General features: G+C 38.9%; 2 protein-coding genes across 3 annotated transcripts; both read right to left on the reverse strand.

Annotated features, from left to right (window-relative positions):
* Positions 1 to 12: 12 nt before the first annotated feature.
* Positions 13 to 4,681, reverse strand: elovl7a (ELOVL fatty acid elongase 7a). 2 transcript variants are annotated; one of them, XM_037976636.1, is made up of 9 exons: positions 4,540 to 4,663; positions 3,066 to 3,154; positions 2,891 to 2,977; positions 2,557 to 2,747; positions 2,099 to 2,179; positions 1,929 to 1,985; positions 1,728 to 1,833; positions 1,497 to 1,633; positions 13 to 1,372 (listed from the first exon to the last, which is right to left on the reverse strand). In XM_037976636.1, the coding sequence occupies exons 2-9, from the start codon at positions 3,091 to 3,093 to the stop codon at positions 1,124 to 1,126; spliced, it is 936 nt and encodes a 311-aa protein (XP_037832564.1). In that variant the 5' UTR covers positions 3,094 to 3,154; positions 4,540 to 4,663; the 3' UTR covers positions 13 to 1,123. The 2 variants fall into 2 exon arrangements, with proteins under 2 accessions (XP_037832564.1, XP_017286796.1); XM_017431307.3 differs by lacking the exon at positions 3,066 to 3,154 and having other exon boundaries at positions 1,124 to 1,372; positions 4,540 to 4,681.
* Positions 4,682 to 5,261: 580 nt separating this feature from the next.
* On the reverse strand, positions 5,262 to 16,212 carry ercc8 (excision repair cross-complementation group 8). The gene is made up of 12 exons (XM_017431305.3): positions 15,837 to 16,212; positions 14,928 to 15,023; positions 14,499 to 14,600; positions 14,181 to 14,304; positions 13,112 to 13,193; positions 12,080 to 12,148; positions 11,271 to 11,337; positions 10,585 to 10,688; positions 9,784 to 9,908; positions 8,023 to 8,220; positions 6,457 to 6,552; positions 5,262 to 5,496 (listed from the first exon to the last, which is right to left on the reverse strand). Exons 1-12 carry the CDS (start codon positions 15,911 to 15,913, stop codon positions 5,431 to 5,433), a joined length of 1,206 nt encoding a protein of 401 aa, XP_017286794.1. The 5' UTR covers positions 15,914 to 16,212; the 3' UTR covers positions 5,262 to 5,430.
* Positions 16,213 to 16,240: the final 28 nt, after the last annotated feature.

Consider the following 16,240-nt stretch of genomic DNA (forward strand, 5'->3'; position numbering starts at 1 on the left):
AAGCCGAGGACATTTTTTTTAAAGTACATTCATCATTTATTTTTATATAAATACATATAAAATACAATATAAACAACATTTTCACAATATTAATCACTGGTGTAGAGATTTGACAAACTGAAAAGAACCATTCACTTTTCTGTAAACCTTTAGAGTCAACGTAGGTTTGTGCTTCATAAAAAGGTGGAACTCTTTCCACACAAAGCTCCATTCTGCGTCCTGTCACCAGAGCGGTACAAATTTAAGATCAAAAGATATATAAAACTACTATCTCCTGCCATTTGAAACATCATCGGCACGCTGCTTGTTGACCGAACACCCAAAGTGTCCTGTAAGTGTTACTCTGCAGTTGGCCTCAGTTACGGATGTAGTCTGTTCTGGATCCTACAAGAACCACCAGGTTTACTCGGGTTAATGTCACAACACTGCTTTCATAGGAGAGCTGCAACACGGATGAAAAATTATGCCACTGTATGAAAATTTTCCATCAACAGCTGCTGTGGAGAAGTGGGCATTGTCAAATGTAAACACCAACTCAGTTCTGCAGTTATGTACCCAATTAATGACCTGAACAGGACCGCTGTAGCTTTACTAAGAAAACTGCAAACACTGTATCAGGCCTCGTGGGGTGGGGGGTGGGGAGTTCAGTGCACATTAAAAAAAAATAATAATAATAATAATAACAATAACTACCTTGATTACTTAAAGTCTTCTGGGAAGATAAAGTTATAAAAAGGTAAAAAATGATTTCAGGATCAGAGGTTTTGAGTGTGACTGTACAACAGAGGGCCCTACAGTTTTACCACAGGTGAAGCCACATGGTCAGTGTAAATGTAAGACTGAGACTTGAACGTAACAGCAAGGTGGACATGTGAAAAAACCTTTACTCAGCAGAACTTGGGCTTCATAAATAAAAAGCTATTACCTTAGTAATGTAGATAAACCTAAGCGTTGTAAAAGACAATTCTTAAATTACCAGTCATCAGTAGAAAAGCGGCCAAAGGAAAAACAAACAAAAAAAAACAAAAAGAAAACAGTCTGAAACAAGTTTGGGTTGAATCTCAGAGCACCTGTTTGCTTGTGTTAATAAAACTCAACCCAGAAAACGCCCCAGAAGTTCACATCACTGATACTTTTCGTGGTCTGCGTTCCCATTCATGACTCCGTTGGTGTGGTGCGCCCATGTCTGAGCTTGCAGCACTTTCGGCAGCCTCTTGCCTTTGGTGTAGGCGTGGTACCAGAAGTTGAGGAAGAGAAACAGGAAAATCAGGCCGTACAGGCCAATGATGTAGACAAAGATGGGGAACTGGTAATTGCAGTCTTTGATGAAGAAATACTGGGAGATGTGAGTGGTCACCATAACAAACTGGATCTAGGGAGAAACAACAAAAAAAAAAAAGTTAAAATCAACTGCCAGAATGGCACATCCATCTACACAATAGAACTACTTTAAAACAGAAAAAAAAAAAAAAAAAAAAAAAAAAAAAAAAACATACCAGTTGAATGGTAGTGAGATACTTCTTCCACCACAGGTACTTCTGGTAGTTGGGGCCCATCGCAGTCAGCCCATAGTATGTATACATGATAACATGGACAATACTGTTCAGCAGGGCGTGGAACGTTCCCAGTCCACCTGAAATTAGTGTCCCACATCAGAATTTTTCACAAAAAAAGGCAGGCAATGTTTCAGATACTTCAACTTCTACATCATAGGAGGAGAGTTTTACCTGCAGAAAAACGAACTCCAAACCACCAGGTGAAGGGCATGATGGCGTGATGGTAGACATGAAGAAACGTCAACTGGCTGTTCTTCTTCCTCAGGACGAAGAAAATCTAAGAGGAGAAAGTTTTCTGTATAATTATATATAATAAAGGACAAGGAGCGCTATTGTCACAACTCTAAGTGGAAAACAAAACGTATGACTTACTGTGTCCAACATCTCAATGAACTTGGAGAAGTAGTAAAGCCAGCATGTTTCTGCCATCTACAGGAAGGAGGAAATAAGGTTTAAGCACCAGTTCAGAAATATGAACATCTTCTACATGTTCAGAAAAAAAAAAAAGGCAAATAAACTAGAATGTGAAAAAGGCGACTTACCCTTATAGCCTGGGGTGAGTTAGAGTAGTCAACAAGGTCGCACCGAAACGAGTACCCAGTTCCCCATCCTGACATCACAAACTGGAGAAAAAAAACCAACAAAACAAAAACTCCTTTTAAACTTTGTTTTATCACACCAATAACTTATCCAGCTCCATTAACAGGATGTAGCCCCCAATTTAGAACATATGGAAGTTAAGAATCAGAACATTGTAAATCACACAAGCTTATCTAGTTTGACTTTAAATAGTCCATTAAAAAGAAAAAAAAAAAAAGTGTTCAAAATGAGTCACACTTCAGAGGCTAAAACACTCCCTTTTTGAGCTTGAACTATGCTCCGTCATATGAAGGCTTAGATTCAAAGGAGTGATTTCAACATCGCAAATTCCAAAGTGGCTTCACAGGAACCAAAAAAAAAAAAAAAAAAAATACCCCAAAACAACAAAACCCTAACACACCTCGTGGATCATGTAGACCGAGAGAGCCACCACGCCAAAGTTGTAGACAATAAGGATGCCTTTGAGGTCAAAGGCTTTGCGGTTCTCCATCATTTTGGGCCCCAGTGATGTGACAAAGTAAATGTACGCTATGATGATGACGGTTTGGGGGATTGGAGACGACATGAGCAGCCAGTTCTCCGTCCGGGAATCTGCAACAGGAGAGATCAGCGGTGTTCACATACAAAGGAGAGGGTGGTTTTGTGCACAGAAGTACACTCAAAGGTGATTGTGTAAAAGTACATACAAATATACAAGCGAGTCATTGTGAAGGTTTCTGGTGTTTAATTCTCACCTGCATTTTGGATGAACTCATCATAAATGAGGGCAACTGAAGATTTAATATTAAAAATCTCCATTTTCAGGAATCCCTGCAGTTCACCTAGGAGGGAACAAAAGGCAAAAGGTTAAAAGTGTCAGTTTGAGGTCTACAGGTTCACTGACATTTGAATTAAAAAAAACCACAGTACAGAATGAGCCACTGATATTTTTGTCCATGATGCAAGCCTGTGTATCTGCAGCCTGCAAAAACCAGGGCGAGATGCTGTAATCCCATGATCTTAATTAGAAATGGAAAAAAAAAAAAAAAAAGACACATTGCACGTTAAAGAGGAATTTTACCAGCTTCCACATTACGAAAGACGTGGAAGGAAAAAAAAAAAAAAAAGTGCAACGTGAATGAAGAATGCAGGTTCCTCCGCATTCCTATGGAAAATCTCATTTCAGGAAGTAGTTTCTACGTTTGGTAAAAATCTGTTAATAATTTTACGGTTTCATTCAAGAACTCCAGAGAAAAAAAAAAGGCACTGCAGTAAGTCTGAAACTAGCCCAAAGAAAGTGTGTGAAGGAGTCCCTCATGTATCAGACCAGTGCATATAACTTACTGACCAGTAAAATGGTGCTTAATCTAGGACAAAATCATGACAGCACATCGGAGCAACAAATCTAAATCACTGCCTTCTTACTGTCACAATTAAACCTGCTTCCAATGTAAGAATCAGCAGGTTTGTTCTGATAAGTAACCAAAACTTAAGCAGACACTGGACATTGTCCCCCCCTCTCGGTTGTGTAAATTGGGATTAAATATGTTTGATTCTGCCATGCACATCCATTAATCCTAACCCAGTCTGATCACTGACAAAGTAATGCCTGTCAAAGTTCAGGAGGCAGTGAATTAAATGTTCACGGTTTGACTGGCCTGACTGGTTTTAAAACAAAAACATTCTCGAAATAAAATTACAGGAAATGGGCACCAGGGGACTTCTCTTTTGAAACGGGTTATTGTCAAACAGAAGTTGAACAAAATCACGACACTCAGGTCCATTAACTGCTTTTCTTCCCCTCGTTTTTTCAGCCTGAAACAGTTCTGATGCCTAGCCTATGAAGAACTATAAAACACCACATGCATGAATGCTAGGCGCAGATGTAGCTAAACCCTTCATTCAGGTTTTTCAAGGTGTGTCTACCTGATTTCAGCAGGGGGGAAGAAAGGCAAGGCTGTCAAGAGTCTCTAATGATGGCACGATGGCAAGTCTTGACACGCCAATAAACGTAATGGTCAGGGATCATGATGTAAAAAGCCTGTTCCTCCCAGGGCGCCTTACGATCAATGTACGTAACTGTTGACTTCAGCGGTTCGCAAAGACAAAATATGTAAAAGGGTTTTCCATTTCAAATGAGTTTCTTCACAACTTCAAGACTGCTTTTTGAGACTGATGTAAAACACAAGTTTAATGTTAAAAGGAATAAAGCGGTTCTGTACATCCAAACAACTAGCACAAGCATCAAAAGTTACGTTTAGCTTTGCGTCGTACTTTCTCCATCAACGGCTACAACCGTAACAGCGTTTTCCAAATTTTGCCCGTTTTCTTTTTCTTTTTAAAACTACCTTGTAAAAGATAAAATTTTAAATTGTCTTGAAGCTAAAACCAAGAACGTGCAAACCTTTTGTGTTGAAATCCACTTGTTGCGTCGAGTTATCTTTTTTTCCTTTTCCTTTTCTTTTTTCGGTTCCCCCCCCCTCGACGTTCCACTTGTTACCTCCCAGCAGGTACTCACTCAGTCTGCTTCTTCACGCTCCGCTTGGTCTTTATCTTTCATCTTGTGGGCGGGGCCTAAATCCAAACCACGCCCAGTCGCTTGCTGATTGGTTGATTTGTTGTCAAACGAGGTGAATCATTCTTTGGCGATGTCTCATAGAAAACTATGTACAATTTGGTGACAGAACAATATATCTTCTACGCACGTAATAACCTCTAGTTTCAGTTAAAAAAATTAAAAGAAAGGAAGAAACAGAGAGATTAGTGCTGTTATTTTCCATTGCCTTCACCATGTTACAGCAAGATTTTAGATATAGCTAAGAACAAGACACTATCAGTCATTAAATCACTGCATCATTTCAGATGTTTACATTGGAATTATGTAAATCTGGGAGGGCGTGTGCCCAGGTGAGAGGTTTCAGTGTTGCTCCTAGCTGCCAGTTTCAGCAGGGGTAGAACACAGACCTTATAAACACATGTAAATTTTCCCCAGAGTGACAATGGAACCATCCGTGTTTTTAATCTCAGTTTCTCCCACATACGGATTGTAAGCAAACCATTCTAAAAAAAATTTTTAAAAAAAGGTCCCTGATGGTGATACTTGAAAATAATAATGAAAAAAGCACCAAAGTTTCAGAAATTTATCAAATACTTAAAAACATAGCATTGTGGAGATTTATAAACTTTACATTTTTTTTACACAAAAAGTGACAGTGGTTTACTTAACCCCAAAATTTAAGGCAAGCCCCGGTAATATGATAATATAATAAATGTAAACAGATTCAAATCATCTGGATCAGTCTTCATCGCTGCTCCAGGCGTCCTGAAAGGCAGGGTTCACAGCAGACAGACCGGCAGCACCCTGTGAGAAATAAAAAAAAAAAATACATCCATTTTAATTTCATGTTTTAGAAATATATAATTCTCTAATTACATCCCTTGCTAAAACAATACCCGTACATACAAATTAGAATGGCTACACGCTGTAGAACATGCATGTAAACACACACTCCTGACTAAACTGGCAGACGACAGTTCGTTTGTAACTCGGGACAGCCAAGTTAACTTAGTGTCACCGAGACCAGTGAACACAGAGCTGTCATAATTTAAATTCCACGGCTGACGCGTGTTTATCTATGATCTCATTTCTGCTACAGAGGGAGGAAAAAAACAACACAAAGACTTAAAGGAGAAGCTAAGGGTTTTATCAAGATTGCCATGCACAACTTAGGCACATATAAGAACAAAAAACATAAAACCAACAGCTTTACGAGACACTTTTGGCTGTCTGAAATCTTTCCTGGAATTCATATCAGTCAATCAGAGAGATAAACCTTCTGTAATGTGACACGGATAGAAATTATTAATAACATCCACAGCTCGATCTGGAAAGCTGATTAACCTTTGAGTGTTTAAGCACTAAATGTATAATAAACAACAGAATTCTCTGTGTCTTTTGATCCAGATGCAAAAATCAAAAGAAAATTCTGTATAAACATTGCATGACATCAAGCTAAGTTATAAAAAGAATATCATGAAGACAGGTAGGTACTTCCTATTAGCTTACTTTGTGTTGTCCTTCCTTTAGCTCTTTTGCCTAAATAGTGTCTCATTTTTTATGCAGTCTTGTTTGTAATGATAAACACATCTTTTCTTTTTCTTGAAGGACGTGATTTAGTGAAACATAAGAGCAGTAAAGACATTGAAAGGAAAGCAAAAGTATTCTCATGAAATAGATATGTGAACCTGTTTGTTCCTTTAAGTAAGAAGAATTCCATTTAAGTAAATATCTGTAAACCTTTGGAAACAAAGCACCCCGTACCTTATTTTCATGATTTGACTCTTCTTCTATATCTGGGGTACGAAGGACGGGGACCCACGCCAGAATGTTGCTGTCTTTACCTCCGCTGTACAGCTCCTACACAAACAACAAAACGGCTCTGTTTGTCAGTGCTACAGAAAATGGCCTTCAGGACAAAATGTTTACTTTCCAGTGGCCTCAGCACCTGTTAAATTCCAGCGTTGAAGTGTGTAAGTGAGTTTTATTATTACACTCAGAACTATTCATGCCAAGCAAGTCATCTCATAGGAGAAACTGCAAGTCCTCTGTCAGTCACTACGACCAATTTTCCAACATAACTGAAGAAGAAATATAAGGAGCACATTCTTTAGAATTGAAAAGGAAGCATATGAAGGACGTTATCCGGACTAGGTGTCCTTTCCTGGAACAACAGAGTGACAAGCTGCCGAACTGCATTCTTACAACTGTCACACACAGAAAATGCCGGAGTGTCGCCGGATGCTGGGATGACCTAATAAGGATGGAATGGGCTGAACCCAAGTCTGCATCCCTCCTCAAAGTTACCTAACAGGTAAATAATCTGTCAGCGCAAAGATAAAAAGATACAGAAAAGTGAAGGTAAATAAAAACAAAGCTGCATTACTATTAAAGGTTCAACTCCAAATTCATCAACAAAAAAACCTGTAGAATTTAAAGCCGCCTAATTAATAGACTGTATTAATAAAACATTGTGGGATTATTTGTCCAGCTGTGGATATGATTTGTTTATGTAACATCTGGCCACTAGATAAACTAATTAGCGTGGCTGTGGATCAGTGGTCAGAGCAGCTAGAGGTTCGATTCCAGCAGTATGCCACATGTTGAAGTGTCCCTGAGCAAGATACTGAACCCCTCACCCCATCAATGTATGAATGAAATCTAAAGCACTGATTGGACTCTATAGAATGATTTATTCAGGTTAGCTTTGTAGAGATGTAGCAGAGTGCTGGATGGATGTGTGTGGGTGAGTAAATGAGGGCACAGGTTGTGTGGTAAAGAGCTCTGAGTGGCCTGGCTACATAAGTACAGTCCATTTACCATTATGTCCCAGTGGTTTCTGAAAACGTTATCATCCAATCTTGAACAAAAGCAACATGTATGTTACAGAGAGTAGGGACCCTAAAGTACTGACACTTCTCATTGTTCTTTATCTGATAAGGTTTGAAAGAAAAAAAGTACTTTAGTACAAACATTTTCACCATACGAGTTTCTGAATATAACAGAGTAAAAAAACCCGTCTGAGAGCAATACCTTCTTTCACTTAATAGGAACACCTGCATTTGAATTTATGGATGCAAATGTTGGCTTTACAGCGTTATCTGTCAGAGGGAGAGGCTTATCGTCACTGCAGAGTTGTAACAGCAAAAAGAGCAGTTAATGAATGTAAAAAAGAGAGAGAGAGAACCTGACGTGTCTTCTAAAGAGGATCCAGAAGAGAAATTACATTTAACCAGAAGAACAAACAGAACAAGAAGATCGAAGTACAAACAAAGGGAGCACTGCTAAAAAAAAGGAGTGGGGTTGCAGCCTGATACTTTGATGTTTCACCTGATAGTCTGGGTGGAACTCGCAGCAGTCCACGTTATTGTAGTGACCCCTGAGCATCGTGACGAGTTCTCCCGTGTGGAGGGCGTAGACGGCCACCGAGCTGCCGCAGGGCACGAACACGAACTCCGGGCTGCAGCCGCGGGACACGCTGAACTGCAGCTTTTTACGACTCTCGTTACAGACCTTTCCATAATTTACCTGAGGGGAGACGAAGAGGGGGGGGGGCGACACAAGATTGAACGTGTGTTTAAAAGTTTTATAATAATCTACTGTTTGTAAAGCTGAACACGTTTGAGTTTGAATGTCGTTTTACTACAAAAATGCAAGTGAAAATGTACCTTTTCTGATTGTTTTGTTTATTTCAAGAACAGAATGAAATAAAACCATTACCTCAAGTCCTGCGAGGACATAAAATACAACTCATTTTCAATGTTCAGAAAACCTTTTAAGTTTTGAACTAATAAAACGAACGTCGTTTTAGACGCCAAAAGACTTTTCTAGAACTTGTTCAGTCAGTGCAGGTGAGAACGCCTAACCTGTTACATCACCTTGCTGGTTACTCGTCTGAATTCCTACTTGGGGAACTTACTAGAATTGTGCGATTAATCTCACTGACGTCTGAAGAACGTGACCGAGGATTTCCTGTTGCATCATCGTAATCAAAGCCTGACCTCTGACCTGCAAAAAGGTCTTCTGCCATGAAGTCACTGTTAGACGTGCTTTTTGCTGCAGCTAGAAGAGGAGGAAAAACATCTACCGAACCAACCGCAGCGCAGAGGAGCCGCGCGGGAAAGAGGTTTCACAGAAAAGGTCTGGATTCTTTAAGCTTTGTGCTGAAGTTGTGTTTCTGTGCTCTGAGGTCGTGTAATTAGCTGGAATTAAACATGTTGCCAGGAGGCTATAATCTAAAGTTTTTAACTGTATCCTATTCTTTTTGTGAAACTCCCCATTTATCGACTGGTTGATGTCTCTGCTCCAATCCATTGGTGTCACTTTCCCACTAACTTGAGCAAAAGTAAATAATCAAATATTTGATCTTGTAGGAACGGAACGAGCTGTGATGTGAACACCGTGGAGCTCAGATTGTAAGGTTGACTCACAGTTAGTAGTTAGTTTTTGGTATCTGCACATAAGTACATATTCACATAAAAATAGAAATGAAACATTTGAGTTTCCTTTGTTTCAACTAAATTGTATTATTATTTATTTCTATTCTAAAACAATGGTTTATAAAGACATTTTATTTGAACAAGTTTTACATGTTTAACTAGTTGAACTTGTGCCACTATGTTCTTGTGACTCAAAGAGAAGAATCAATAATTTATTTTGAATTTTTTAGTACTTCAACTCCACACCATTCGTCTTTGTGTTTCCTTAGCTTTAAAAAATGAAGTTTTACATCATTATTTCCTCAAGGCAGGTAGTTTTTCCTGTAAAACGGGCAAATAAAGACTAAGTTGAAGATGGTGAAAGAAACTGTGGGGATCTGTAGCAACCAGACAACTTCGTTCTGAGGAGTTATTGAAGGAAAAATGTGTAAAACAGTGATAAAGGATAGTTCAAAATAGAAGACAGCATTTTCCATTTTACCCCAACAAACAATAGTTTCTGCATTTGTTACCACAACATAAAATGGTAAGGTGTGCAGTGCTTTGTGTACACACTTAAATATCTGAAAACCTCCAACAATCTGTTCAGTCAAACCCCGGTGAAACTCCTCTACGGCGATGTGGACGAAACCTTCATGGCAAAAAAACTTACCAGAGTGTTTTCCCCACTAGCACTATTCCATAGTCGCATGCGGTCGTCCGTTCCAGTGGTTAGGAGGTAGAGACCATCCAAAGTAAAGCAGAGCCCGTTCACTCTGCCATTATGGGCTGTGTTAACTGGTGAGAGGATGGTAGGGCATAATGATGTCAAATCCTTATATTTACACTACATAACGACTAACTGCTCTTGATAAATTCATTGTAAAAAAACAAACAACACATTTTGTTGGGCTGGCCCAAAAGCGAAGACTGGTCAGACTCTACCACATGTGTGAAAATGTTTCTCTGCATAATCAGAACGCTGAAAGATAATAGCTAAAGTAAACTAGATTAGCTGCAATCTGGCTTCCTTTTTAAATTCAAACAAATCTCAGATAAGGGGAAAAATTATATACTAGATTTGCAGAATCTTATCTTTCCGCTGGAAACACGAGACTCAGACTATGCTAAACCAAAACTAAAACTACAGATAAAATGTAAAAAATATAATTCAAAGCATGGGTTCATTCTGTTTGAGTCATCTGTGTACTAAGACCTATTTAAATTAGAAATACAATATATTCTGAGGTTTCCATACTTTCTATTCTGTTCACGCAGCACTTCTTTAACTTATGAAATAAATTACAGAGTGGCTAAATAAGACTGACAAAAGTCTCTAATTGTAATAACAAAAGTTCCATCTTCAGAGTCACTGAATACCTACTTTAGTATCCATAACTTCTCCAAATAAAGGCTGTAGGCCTTTAAAACAGAAAAATGTTAAACTAAAAAGAAAAGGGGACATGAACTGTACCTGTCTCTGAAGAGGCTTTTGACTTCTCTCCGTTGTGCTGGTCCAAAGTGAAGAGACTACCCGAAGCTCGTCGCACATCCCACACTTTCACTTTGCTGTCTGCACTTAAAAGGAAGACATAATAATAAAATTATGAGCATGTTTTTATATTCCTCTGGTTAACTAATATATTATATTAGTGTGTTGAAAGTTCAGCAAACCACTGGAATACAAACTGGAAGCTCAAGACTGATGCACTTTATTTACAACCCCGTGTGTAACCTCATTTTTGTTTTTAAAGGTCAATTTTCCACTGGGAGTTGACACGCCGGCTCGTACGTTACTGCGTGCGCCTCCCTTTGCCAACAGTTTTCAAAATCACTTACAGTCCAAAGGCACAGAGGCAAAGCGATCCCGAGAGGTTAATTAGCAGGTCTAATGTGGCGTGAAAAAGGTGGGGGACTGTATCTACCATATGCTAAACTGACACGGCTACTAAACCAACACGTTGCCGATCCGGTGGTGATGTGTTACTATTATCCTTGACTCAGCGTCTAACTGTGGCCAGATGGCTGCGTCGTTAGATGACACAAACTGCTGGGGCACAACACGGCGAGCATTCTGGCACCATAAATTAGCGTTACCCTTAAATGTGGCCCACAGGCATTCGCTGAGCTGAAGGGAGAGCGGCTGCGCGCAGAGCTTACCTGGCAGTGGCTAAGATGTGCTCGTATCTGGGCGACCAGCGCACAGACAGCACTTCTGCTCTGTGACCTGAATTGGCAAAAAAAAGTTTCTGGTTATCATGTGATTTTGTACATAACTTTACTTTTTTTTCTAATCTAAGTTTCAGACACATCTATAGGGAGATTTGGAGCTTCAAATCTTAACACAATCCTTCCCGTTGACAAACGAAAAGCAAGTTACTAGCATTTCTGTTTTTGCCTTCAAAAGAAATGACTAAAATACTGCTGATTAAAAACATTCAGACCTCTACATTTAAGCTTTGTTTAAGTTATCCTGGCATCCATGACAACCTCCAGTCTTTTTGGCCACTGTCCCAAAATTCTGGCACACCCTTTTTTGACTGGATGATCCCACTATTAGTTCTGACAAAAATGTTCCAGCTCAACCAGCTTGAATGGGAAGCAAAAGAAAACATTTTATTGGTTTCAGGTCCAGACCATGTGTGGGTTAATACCATTTTTTTTCAAGCCACTACTTCCTTTCTGCTTCACTTGTAGGGATTGCATGAAGTGAAACAAAACAACTCAGTTCTCATCAGATGCATCAAACATTGAATATTTTACTATTTTGTTTCGAAACTGTTAACAAGACACTTCTGTCGTGTGTTCTTGATTTGTCATTGTTTAGGATTGTATGTAGAAACGAGAAAAAAAAGAAGAAACTGATTCTAACTTTAGGTGAGTCTGAAACACGACAGAATCTAAAAATGGTTGGAATTTTCTGAGCTCACTTAACCGCAGGCAAAGTTAAGGCATTTCGGTGCACTGACCCTGAAGAACATGAATCCGTGAGCCAGACTTCAAGTCGCAAAGCTGGATTTTAGGGTTTGTGGTGCCAACTGAAAACACAAACACAAACACACAGGAACGGTTTACACTAGGGAGGAAAAAACGGAAACAAAGATCAACATAAACACAGAAAACTATCAGTCACATCAGCTGCATGCTTCGAATTCAGTTTGGATTTTATCATTTGCACTAATCTACATTAACGTCATCAGAATAAACATCAAAATAATCTACTGAAATAAAGAAGAAGCACCTCATAACAGAAATGACATGAAACCCAAGCTTTTACCGATAAGATAAATATGAAAACTGACTTCTAAAAACCTCTGATACTAAGGAGTTAACACACTCACGCCCAGCTACCATGAGAACATGAAAGAAGATAAGATTATTGATTATTACTAACGAACAAACAAAACAACCTAATCTGACAGTTAAAACTGTATTCCCCCCAGTGTAATCCAGCATTAAGATCAAGATGCTTTTTAAGAACAAATTCTCTTACAAGTGTTGGCATAAAAAAAAAGAAAAAACCAAAAAGACTGTTGGGATGTTGCAACCTGTTTGACAAGTATCGCCAAGGAGGAGGAAAACGTACGACCTCTGGCCCAGAAGCAGTGCTGAAGGGACGGGTTTGTGGAAACTTCTTTGTGCATCTGTAAGAGCACATACTCAGCGGATGCAGCCTAACCTGTCGGTCCTGCTCTGTAACCTGGGAACGCCGAGATTCCGACAATGTTTCTCCATTGAAGTCAGTTTATGTGTGTTCTTCTTCTGACCCGATTCTGTCCCCTTTAGGAACATGTCACTTCGCAGCCCGGGGTACTATGAAAGGATAAGAGCTGTGCTGTTTCCCGGAGCGTCATCACGTAGCGCACAGACGTAACAGACTACCGACAAACAAGTTCGTTTGTGGGATTTTTGTCCTGGGTTTTGTGCTTTTTAGGACAGAATGGCAGAAAAACGACTAGCTCTGGCAGCAAAAAAAAAAAAAAAAAACGTTCAAAACCCACCTGCGATGAGGCTGTGCTTCCTGGCGATGGGGGACAGGTGGTGACTGTAGACATTACCCTCAAACTCAAACACATCAGCAGGCTAAATGATAAAATATGTAAGATACGGGGAGACGGTTAGAAAACGCAAGTCAAAGAACCTATCTATATGCTCAGGGCTGAGCATATTTGCATATATAAATGTTAAATGAAAATCTAATGTAATGATTAAATGAACAATAGTGGCCTTAAAGTTTATTGGTGGCATAAATTCACAAGAGGGACAGAGGAAAAGAGTTTGGTGAATAAAATTAGATTAAAAAAAAGGGGGGGGGAAAGAGCGCAGTTCAGAGGGCAACTTGCAGCGGTGGTTACAATGCAAATTCTCCAGCAAACATAAAAAGCCTCTCTGTGCTCCATCTGTCAGTGTGTGCCAGCATGGACATCACCGATGGGTGGGGGCACACAGAGGCAACTCTGTTTGCATACAAATGCCACACGCGCGTAAACACAAAAGACAGAGTGCACAATAATGCAAAATCATACAACACATGTTTTTTTTAAAATTAAATATAAGGGCGAGTGAGTTTCTGGGACACAGACACAGAAACTGAGTAAAGGAATCAGAAGGTCGGTTATTTTCTGTCCTTTCTGTGACCTTTTGAGGTAATTGGGGTGCCAGTGTAACTCTAGCACAGCTCCGAGCCTGCCATATGGGACAATGTGGCATAGAAAGGTAGAAAGCATGAAGCAGAAAATAAGAAAGAGAGAAGAAGAGACGCCGAAACGAGCAGAAAAGAGAAGAAACGTGGCAGAGCTGCATATTAGAGGTCATCATAATCCAATGCAGTCCCTTAACCTTTCAGTAAATCTTGATCATGTGTTGAAACTGTCGGAGAGGTTTGACTTATATCTGTAATAACTCAGTTTATGCTTGACTGCTTTACAGTAAAGTATCTGTAACTTTCTCTGTCCATTTTCTACACTGAAGAGAGAAAACTAATTGTAGTGATGTTCTTAAACAAAATTTTAGTGGATTTAAAAAGATAGAGTAAACTTGGTAAATACGTTTGCAGTTAACATGGCTCACCTTTAAAGTATCCGTGTCCCAAACTTTCATGGTCTTGTCAAAGGAACTCGAGACAAACATCCCTGTGTCATAAGGATACCACTGGACTGTCTCTACGCTGAATTTGTGGACATGTCGGTTTGACCTGAGGCGATAAAAACAGCACTGATTATCAATGCTGGCAAAATCAGGTTAAAGAAGGTATTTTTTAATACTGTGACACTAGTGAAACCATTAAAAAAAAAGCTACTATGTTGTGACGTTAGTGAATATCACTGGGAGCTGAGTCGAATATAAATAAAATGCCGCCCTCTAGTGGATAAAAAAAGAAACCTTTACCTGCCTACAGTACAGAGAGCCTTACAGGAGTACTGCAGTTTCCTACTGTAGTTCTCCAGGTCATAGATAACGATTACTCCATCAGCACCTCCAGACAACATGCTAACAACAATGAAGAAAATGTTAACTTCTCATTAAGAATGACTATGTCTTACAAATGTTATAATCTCTACAGATTACATTGTTTAACATAATTGCATTTTTAGGTGGTGTCGTTGTAAAATGTGACAGTAATGTCAGAAATATTCAAACATTAGTGCTGCAACCAGGTTGCCCTAGAGGGATTTGAAGACTTGTTTGTTTCGAAACTTTTACTACTGGGTTAGTAGATTGGCTAAATTAACCAAAGACAAAGATGTGGTTTCAGCTGTTACAATTTACAGTATTACTGTTCTTTCTGTAATAAAAAAACTTTGAACGCAAACTTACTATCTGCCCTCAATTGTTTCAATGTCAATGGTATTAATCCCATTTCCATGGACTCGATCCACATCTCTGTCAGGATTTAGCTTCAGACTAAGGACCCTGAGGAGATAAATCATAAACACAGATGACAACATTAGAAAAAAAAAACATATGTAGCTGAAGGAATGCAGTATTTGAAAAAATAATGACTAAACAGACAACACTGATGGGTTCCGCTTTCTAAGACAACTGTGAGTTTGTGGCTATGCCTCAAAAATAAGAAGTAATGATTAAAATCAGTTCGTACAAGTGAAATAAAATCAAAAGCATATGTCAGTCAGGTCTGATGGGCACAACAATATTTTTTCTGCAGACATCATCACTTCTGCCCAGTGATGGAAGTAAGTTGTGCGATGTTAATTAAAAACACGTGGGGACAGTCGTACACAATGGTAAGTCAGTTACCCACAGCCACTAAAGTTCAGCTTTAAATATGGTTCAGCTGGTTCTTGAAGCATTTAATTTAATTCATCTAACTCACTAACCTCTGTAAAAGTCTATATTCTTTCATCATTAAAAACGGCCATGTCATTTTTATGTAGTTTTACTTTAGTAGAGCACAGTTTTACCAGATTTACAAACTTTGTATCCTTCACATGGATATCTTCAGTAAATATATTGTCATTCTTAAAGGTTTTTATACAAAGGTTTATTACAAAGGTTTTTCCTGGTAAAAACAATATTCTGCAGGTGAATACAAAATACACATGTGGATCTCTGACAGTACACGATAATACACAACGATTCAAGTGAAGTTATTTGTTTTGGAAGTATGAAATGTTTTTTTTTAACTTGGTACAATAGAATTATACGATTCAAAGATGCATGTTTATGTAATAACTGCTATACTAAGTATGATGTATTTTCTCCCACCTTCTCGTTGATTCTGCTCGTCTCAGTCGCAACGGGTCGTCCAGACCAGCTTGTCTTGCTGTCAGAAATCCCAACATTGCTTCAAATTGAAAATAAACTTGTATTGATGAAAGGAAAAAAAATAATTCTAAATAATCTGAGCTACTAGTAGCTGACCGAGCTCAAAAGCTAACATGTTTCCCACAATGAAGTGAGATTCTAATGCCTGCGAAACAGCTGCTAATTTGTCAAAATATTACATTATGCTAAGACGTGCATTAGCACCAAATGTGTCTTTAAAATGTTTCTAAACGACCATTTTGGTAATTTTATTGTTTATTTTGCGTTAATTTTCTCTAGCTTACTATCCGTTCTAAACAATCAGACGCCATGTTTGCTAGTGAGAACGTTTGAATGACAGGGGC

Source organism: Kryptolebias marmoratus, linkage group LG1 (genome assembly GCF_001649575.2).
Source record: "Kryptolebias marmoratus isolate JLee-2015 linkage group LG1, ASM164957v2, whole genome shotgun sequence".
NCBI lineage: Eukaryota > Metazoa > Chordata > Actinopteri > Cyprinodontiformes > Rivulidae > Kryptolebias > Kryptolebias marmoratus.

Excerpts from the sequence above, each read along its gene's own strand:
- elovl7a (XM_037976636.1), bottom strand. The coding sequence starts at position 3,093 with ATGGACAAAAATATCAGTGGCTCATTCT. Across the intron at positions 2,748-2,890 it reads TGAGTTCATCCAAAATGCAG|ATTCCCGGACGGAGAACTGG; the intron begins GTGAGAATTAAA and ends CTCCTGTTGCAG. Across the intron at positions 1,634-1,727 it reads TGGAGTTCGTTTTTCTGCAG|GTGGACTGGGAACGTTCCAC; the intron begins GTAAAACTCTCC and ends CACTAATTTCAG.
- ercc8 (XM_017431305.3), bottom strand. The coding sequence starts at position 15,913 with ATGTTGGGATTTCTGACAGCAAGACAAGCTGGTCTGGACGACCCGTTG. Across the intron at positions 12,149-13,111 it reads GAAGCACAGCCTCATCGCAG|TTGGCACCACAAACCCTAAA; the intron begins GTGGGTTTTGAA and ends TTGTGTTTTCAG. Across the intron at positions 8,221-9,783 it reads CTAGTGGGGAAAACACTCTG|GTAAATTATGGAAAGGTCTG; the intron begins GTAAGTTTTTTT and ends GTCTCCCCTCAG.